This window comes from Erythranthe guttata, chromosome 14 (assembly GCF_056151865.1).
Source record: "Erythranthe guttata isolate IM_541 chromosome 14, IM_541, whole genome shotgun sequence".
Lineage (NCBI taxonomy): Eukaryota > Viridiplantae > Streptophyta > Magnoliopsida > Lamiales > Phrymaceae > Erythranthe > Erythranthe guttata.
This window is the reverse complement of record NC_142546.1, coordinates 7,093,117-7,100,932: the sequence shown is the minus strand read 5'-3', so window position 1 is coordinate 7,100,932 and position 7,816 is coordinate 7,093,117. Positions and strand designations below refer to the sequence as shown.

General features: G+C 35.0%; 2 protein-coding genes across 5 annotated transcripts; one reads left to right on the top strand and one right to left on the bottom strand.

Annotated features, from left to right (window-relative positions):
* Positions 1-972: 972 nt before the first annotated feature.
* On the bottom strand, positions 973-6,681 carry MLO4 (Seven transmembrane MLO family protein). 4 transcript variants are annotated; one of them, XM_088813346.1, is made up of 16 exons: positions 6,063-6,681; positions 5,914-5,971; positions 5,586-5,821; positions 5,377-5,493; positions 5,221-5,281; positions 4,710-4,798; positions 4,482-4,583; positions 4,145-4,230; positions 3,955-4,004; positions 3,804-3,844; positions 3,508-3,681; positions 3,185-3,220; positions 2,962-3,029; positions 2,735-2,795; positions 2,134-2,572; positions 973-1,542 (listed from the first exon to the last, which is right to left on the bottom strand). In XM_088813346.1, the coding sequence occupies exons 1-15, from the start codon at positions 6,189-6,191 to the stop codon at positions 2,141-2,143; spliced, it is 1,740 nt and encodes a 579-aa protein (XP_088669472.1). In that variant the 5' UTR covers positions 6,192-6,681; the 3' UTR covers positions 973-1,542; positions 2,134-2,140. The 4 variants fall into 4 exon arrangements, with proteins under 4 accessions (XP_088669472.1, XP_088669474.1, XP_088669471.1 ...); XM_088813348.1 differs by having other exon boundaries at positions 4,509-4,583; positions 6,063-6,641; XM_088813345.1 differs by lacking the exon at positions 973-1,542 and having other exon boundaries at positions 1,966-2,572.
* On the top strand, positions 1,116-1,693 carry LOC105960179 (ferredoxin-A). The gene has a single exon (XM_012984351.2). The coding sequence runs from the start codon at positions 1,116-1,118 to the stop codon at positions 1,548-1,550; it is 435 nt and encodes a 144-aa protein (XP_012839805.2). The 3' UTR covers positions 1,551-1,693.
* Positions 6,682-7,816: the final 1,135 nt, after the last annotated feature.

Below are 7,816 nucleotides of genomic sequence, written 5' to 3'. Positions count from 1 at the left end.
ATTTTCCACTAAATATTTTTACCTTTTCAGTCAATTTTACTTGGAAAATTTAGGGATTTTTATTTTCTCTCCAAAACATGTAATTGCTTCAATTTTTTTAATTTACTGAATAAAACCTTTTATTTTTGTCATTTTGAATTGCTTTCTTTTTCTGAATGTCTTCCTAGTAGTTCAAATTCTCAACAATCATATTATTGTGAAAATGTTTTCTGGGTGCGGATTGTTTCTTTACAATCCTATGATTGTTGGGAATATAAACTACCGGGAGCCATTTAAAAAAATGTCAAAATGACAAAAATAAAAGGTTTTATACAAAAAAATTAAAAAATCGAAGCAATTAGATGTTTTGGAAGAGAAAAAATAAAAATACCAAACTTCCCCAAGTAAAATTGACTGAAAAATGTTATTAAAAAAATACAGTGGAAAATGGCTCAAGCAATCACTTATATTTTAGACTTTAGCAGGGGTATTTTCGTTAGATTTTGGAAAAAATGTAACAGTAGGGGGTTTTTTGTATTTATGTATAGTACATGGGGCATATGATACAAAGTAGTACAGGGGTTTTTTGTATTGAACCCTAAGTTTTATAAGTAGTCTGTATGCGTTCTGAGATGTGTTCGTTCTAGTTTTAATTTGTTGTCCAATTTATTTTAACTAAGTTGTTGCTTGTTCATATATCTAAGATGTTACTTATTAATATAACTAAGTTGTGCAAATCAGCGCGTCGCCATTCTTGTTAGTCGTCCTAAGCGATTCCATTAAAGATAATTCAGATTTTACGTCAGATCCAACGCACAAGGACTTTTAGCAAAATGATAAAATCTACCTTTCTTTATAGGTATAAAGAACATTTGTGAGGGGTTTCCATCCAATTTCCCCTTTAAAATAATTACATGAAAATAAAATTATAATTTGTTAAGTTAACTTATAATTTTTTACAGAAAATAAAATTAAAGTGAGGCGCTAGTAGTATTATTTAGATACTAGGGGTCTATGTGTAATTAGATCTAACCTCAGGGAGGTAATTGAAATTTATTTTAATATTTGAACAAAGGAAACTCAGATAAGGATAAAGCAAACCACAACCACACACAGATATCAATCAATCATCATCAATGGCGAGTCTCTCAACAACCATGTTCAGCAAGGCCGTGCACCCCCGCCCGCGGCCAGCCTCCGCCGCCATCTTCCGCCTCAACCAGGCCGCACTGTTCGGCCTCAAATCCCCCTCCGGCGGCGGCGGAGCCAAGTGCATGGCGACGTACAACGTGAAGCTGATAACCCCGTCGGGGGAGCTGAGTTTCCAGTGCGACGACGACGTTTACATAGTGGACAAGGCGGAGGAGGAAGGGCTCGATGTGCCGTTCGCGTGCCGCGCGGGGTCGTGCTCCGCCTGCGCCGGAAAGCTGGTCAGCGGCGGCGTTGACCAGTCCGACGGCAGCTTCCTCGACGACGAACAGATCGACGCCGGCTGGGTGCTGACGTGTATCGCCTACCCCACTTCTGACGTCACCATTTTGACTCACAGGGAGGAGGACCTCACTGGTTGATTGATCATATATAAATCATTTTTCTTTTTATTATTTTTTTTTAATTATTTTTTTTGAGAAATTAATATTATTATTATTATTAAATAATAATATGGTCCAATTAGTCACACATCAATAAACAATAATTCAATTTTCTCATCAAATAGTTCTTCAACTTGGGTAAAATTGTTATTAAAAAAAAAAAAACAAATCCTTGTTTAATTCTATTGCAAAATAACAATTAGAAAAATGGTAAATTCCACTTAAGACTTCCATGGTTTCACTATTTTGCAAATAACCCCTTCTACTTTCAATGGAAGCACATGCCCCCTTTTGTACTATTGATATAAGCACATAATTCCCTTGTGGTATTTTTCTCGGCAAACAATCATGCTCGTTAGGAAAAGGAAAATTTTGAGAGTACAAAGGGGTCATGTGCTTTATTTGAAACTACAAGGGGGTTATGTGCAAAATTGTCGGACCACAGGGGGCTTAAGTGCTATTTACCCTTAAAAACAATAATCAAGTTTCTATTGCAAATCTCATAATTGCATCTTAATTCTATTGTATGACTATCTTTAGATTTTGTGATCAACATTGTTACCTTTCGATCATGTCTTTCGAAACAAATCCAGAAGAGTCTCGATCTTGCCCTCCTCCACGTCATCATCCACATCATCGTCTTCATCAACAACAACAATATCATCGGACTGAAGATGCTGTTGTTGTTGTTGCATGTGTCTGAACGAGAACTCGTTCAGATTATTACTAGGGCAGCTCTCGAGGTCATCGCATTCTCCGTTTATTGTTGCATCATCCATCGTATGTCTGAAGGACCCCGTTGAGGAGCAACGGGATAACGTGCCTGATCCAACGGTTATTATCTCGTCTCTCTCGTCGTCGATTATTGACTCGAGCGAACACGTTGACCTTGTGGCGATCGAGTTCGTCGCCTTTGACCTTTCCTTCACTCTCTTGCACCAGCTGTGTAATGATTCTCTCACGCTTTCGGCTAGCAGGGCTTTCTTACAACGTGTTCCCATCTTAAAAAAAAAAAAAAATCGAGTCTTTTAATGAGTTGTTCTACAATCTACAGAAAAATAAGTTTAGATTCTTCACTGATGCTGATTCTTTTACGAAGAAATCGGAGAAAAAAAAATTGCATCGAAATTAATATAATGATTGGTGCGACAATAGTTAGTTACCGTTGTGACGAGTACGTTCAAAGGAACAGTGTTGTAGCTACACCAGAACTGAACAAGGACCCTGCGTAATTGTTTATACGAAACATTGTATTAATTCAATTAATCCATATATATATATATATATATATATATATATATATATATATATATATATATATATATATATATATACATGTTGTCTCTAACATAATACGTATATAGTTTTATTAAAGTTTGAGAAAATGTACCCGGAGATCAGTCGAATGATGATCATTGCGTGATTTTTCATGAAACACGAACGTTGAGGAAATCCCCACTAGAAAAACATGCCAAAATATATCATGTAAGATGAAGCTCACAGAAAGAACTTTTCTTGATTCTTTTAAATAAAAATAAAACAAATAAATAAAAAGAGATCATTAATTAATAATCGGCTAATATATCGACAAGGAAAGATGGATTTTTTCTTACCAAGGACCAGACAAAGGTTGCCATTTCAAAAGCATTCTGCATTAACAAGTAGTTTAGTAGTTAGTATCAACAAAATATCAAGAAAAGGCAGAAAATCGTTGAAATCGTCGGTAATATTAGAAAAATAAATCTCTATATAAAATACTATATTGCAAAAAAAAAAAAGACACCATTTGTACTTTTACATGTAAAAAATAACGGTCGATAATGTTTTTTTTTTGTTTTTGTTTTTTTGGGGGATAAAATTGTCAAATATTGTAGTGTTTAAAACTAGTAAAGAATTCATTTTTTTTTCTTCTTCTGTTCATGTATACATTAATTACCTGAAAAGATATAAACTGAATCAAGCGTAACAAAATAACGGGTTTTCCGAACCAAAAAAGATCGTCTCGTGGCTTCACTTGAGTCCCGATGGCGGGTCCGACCCGTGGCTCTGCGATTTCGAGTGCTAATAGGGAGACAACATGTTGGAGTTTTGTCCCTACCAACATCACAAGCTTGAACATTTTTTTTGGTGTTAATTTTTTTTATGTTAGTAATTAAAAACATTTAAAATAATAAAATAAATAATAAAATAAGGCCACATTTATCCATTACAAGAAGCTAATAGATCACTTACAATGGCAGGTATGAAGGAAAGCCAGAAGTAAATGTTAAGACCTGCATAGTGATTTAAAATTCAGACATGTAAAATACGAGCGGAAAAAAAAAGAAAGAAAAAATCGACCATAGATTTGCGTTTTTTTATACCGTCCGGTCGAATTCGTTACCGTGTATGTTTATGAAGATGCAGAGTATAGCATAACCCCAAAGTGGCCAGCTGCAAAATCCCAAATACAGTAGAACCTCGATTAAATAATAGTTTCTCTTGGTCCCGACTCGGTGAAAACGTGTTAAATTATTAACTCGATAATTTAATAATTCGTGCTATTAAATTATTAAAGAAGAAAAAAAAAATACCTGATACCGACAATGCAATAGAATTCGTCTTCCATGCTTCTCACCATGTATTTGTGAAAATTGTATGACAATGGAAGCTTATGATTCTGCGGGTTATTTTTCAGATAATCGAATTAGGTTGGCGTAACAGGATTAATCAAGATAACATATATAGTTGATGCAAGAAATTTTTTTAGAGAAAAACGTAAAATTTCGGTTCTTCTCAAACACCAAGGTTATATTATTTAGTTATTCATGGCGTACCTTCCCAATCAAACGAGACATTAATTTTTTTTTGCATTTGAACTATGTTATAGACAAAAAAGAAGGTTCTTTTGAATTATATGTATATATATACATAGAGTCTCCAAAGATATTCACCCACGGTGATGAAACCCAATCGCAGTGCCATGTAATCCGACTTTCGCACCGAACTCCTGAATTGTTTGAGAAAGCAAAGCTGCAAAACAAGAGAAAAAAAAATCAGTAAATAAATAACATGATATATATAAAGAAACAAGAGGAAGAAATATATATATATATATATATATATATGTATGTATGTATGTATGTATGTATATATTACCATCCAAATGAGAACTCGACTCCTATTCCACGGATGAGAAGCGTGATGCAGAGCGAATGTGGATTGTCGTCTCATCACCTTGTTCTTTGCTGCCACCCAAAGCCAACTAATAGTCAGCATTTTTACAATAAATATATAGTGAGATAGAGCGAAAATTCGATAAATTGCAAACGAAATATAAAAAAGTTGCAATCTTTTTTCTTTCTTTCTCTCTGATGACTGAGATAAACTGGTAATTTTCACAAAAGTTAATACTTGCATATATGCAGAAGCATCGAGATTCTTTAATAGGGTAGGCTAATGCCTCGTTTGGTTGATAAGAGAAAACGACGACTAATAAAATATTTAGGTATTCTTTGATGTTTGCTTAGTGCAAATCTATGGAAAAAATGAGCTCTTATCTTCACACTGTCCAATTATACAATTGGGTTCTCGTAAGATTGCATAATCTTTATCTCGATAAACCAAACGAGGCCTAAGAGTTTCTGCGTACATATTTGAAAATAAATACCTTGTGCATTAGCCTCAGCCAAGATGCTTGCCTGAATTTCCCATTTCCTCCAGCTGTATATCTGCAAACCATAAACACCTCTATAAACTCGAAGCTAACCATGGTTGGGTTAACTTAACCACGCCCCGTTGACCATGGTTCGGTTTAGAAATGTACCTTGCTCATAGATAAGCCAACAGCTATACAGCTGTACAGAACATGAGTCATACCAAGAACAAACAAGAAACGGTGGAGTTGTTCGAGTCCTTCAGCCGAAACAAACGGCTCTCGCCCCTGAAAAAAGGAAAAATTACGGTTTAAATTTTGGACTAAATTAACATAATTAAATTTTTTTTGAATAGATCGATATATATATTTATTTATACCTCGCCGCAGACGTGAAATGCAACGTGACTAAGTCCTTTCGGAGGGTTAGCATCGGTTCCATTCGAAGTGAGAGAGCGGTAATTCACGAGCAAAACTCTCTCGTTATGATGTCCGTAGTCTTCCTCCGAACAACTATAGAATTTACTACTGAAGAGAGACGAGTTTACGCAAATCTGAGATATCCATCTCGCCCATTGCCCCAATAACAAAGATATTAGCCCAAGCAGCATTAGCTCTGTTTTTTACAAATTATCGAAATTACAAAAAAAAAAATTAAATAAAAATAAAATAAATCACTGCAAGAAATCAATATCAAAAGGTTATTACCTTCTTTAATTTTCTCTAGGGAAGCAAAAAGGGCTTTCCTCTTAGTCATCTCCAGCCACTTCAAATCAACCAACACAAGTAAAAAAAAAAAGTCAGACACGAAAAAACAGAAATTCAAACTGATTTTTTGACCCGATATTCCGACCCACCTTCCCGAATCTGTAAATGGATCTTTCGACGAATAAGCAGACGAAAACCATGACCGTTGTGACTGTAGCTACAGACCATGTTGGAGTTTCCTCCAAAGATCTCCCTTCTCTTATCATAACATCCACCATCTTTTTTCAAGAAATTATTAGTAATCTTTTCTTGGAACTATACAATATATATATGTATATATATATGTGTGTGTGTGTGTGTGTGTGTGTGTGTGTGTACCAGTGAATGAGACAGTAAGAAGATCCAGGTAATAGGGAACTTCGGTGGGGGTGCAAGAAAAATATGCATTTACATTATAATATTTTCAGTCAGGCATTTACACAAACACTTAGATGTATATCACATACAAGCAGTGCTCAACATGGAATCTTCTCATGAACTACTGATTCTTCTTTCTTTTTTCTTTTCCCCATTTACACACACATAAACACACACACACACAAATATATAAATATATATATATATACACACACACGTGGTTGGGTTTGTGTGTGATTAATGCGATGGTTATTAAAATACAAGGAAAGAAGCAGAGGGTTGGCTGTATTTGCATGTGCAATTTGGTGTATGGAAGATCTCAATTTCTCTTGCCACCTTTTTGTCCGACCTGTCACGTGCTTAACACCAACCATAGTTAGACCAAAATCAGTTTTTTGGGGATGAATAATTTTAATTTACTCTCTTTTTTAATATTAATTTATGATTTTTCTATCTTCACACCATGCATGCATGCAGCAAACCAAGTATTTAAAAAAAATATCTTTATATATATAATTTTGCAGGGACAAAATTCACTTCACCACCTATACATTTTTCGATTTTGCACCAGAAAAGAGATAACACCTCTCGAAATATTGGTTTGGTTGCAGTTTGCCCCAAAAACCAATTTTTTGGGGGCAATGTGTAGAAAAAATGTGTTTCTTTAAGGGGTGACATGCAACAAAAATAAAATTAAAAGGGGCAATGTGCTAAAAAGCAGACCCAATTTCAGTTAAGATCAGAATTTTGCTATCGGGCAATGTTGAACAAGTATAACATTTTGAACGGGACATTCACTTTTTCAAATTTTGAGGGGGTAATGTCTGAAAATTAAAAATTTCAAGGGGGTGACATGCAATTTGCCTGGTAATGAATTCGAACTTGAGTTATTTGACTTCGTGATCTTTCATTCTATCGACTAGTCCACTCTGATGAAGTAAATATTTAACATTTATACTTTTACTAAACTTGGTTGTTGTTGATTAAAAGGTTTTTAACGTGGTCTGCATGACCACAAGTCTGATCTAGTTGGTGGAGTAACAAGAGTTTTTTATATTTGAAATATTCAACAATCGGTATTTGATTCCTCTAGTTATACATCCAAAGTTAAATTCATTGTGCAAGACTTGTCCGATGCAGTTTACACCTCGTTTAATTTATGCGCTATTTCACGAGAGCAGATTTTATCCAATCGATCCCAGAGTTCGAGAGACCCTATGCAAAAACGAAAATTGATCTTTGGGTTAACAATGAACTAATAGTACTTTCCGATCTTTCAAAAAAAAAATTTATTTTTAATCCAATTTTTTTAGAGAATTGAGAAAAAATACCCAAAGGTTTCTGAATTTGGGATTTGAAAAACAAATCGGAGGCCTAAGGCGCACGCATGCCTCTCGGGTTAGCCCTAGTAGCTACGGATGGATATGGCCACAATTCACGGGTCGGTTCGGTGGTTGGAACCGATGATTCACGGTTGATTTAGAGG

Excerpts from the sequence above, each read along its gene's own strand:
- LOC105960179 (XM_012984351.2), top strand. The coding sequence starts at position 1,116 with ATGGCGAGTCTCTCAACAACCATGTTCAGCAAGGCCGTGCACCCCCGC.
- MLO4 (XM_088813346.1), bottom strand. The coding sequence starts at position 6,191 with ATGGTGGATGTTATGATAAGAGAAGGGAGATCTTTGGAGGAAACTCCA. Across the intron at positions 5,822-5,913 it reads CCTAGAGAAAATTAAAGAAG|AGCTAATGCTGCTTGGGCTA; the intron begins GTAATAACCTTT and ends TGTAAAAAACAG. Across the intron at positions 2,573-2,734 it reads TGAACGTACTCGTCACAACG|ATGGGAACACGTTGTAAGAA; the intron begins GTAACTAACTAT and ends TTTTTTTTTAAG.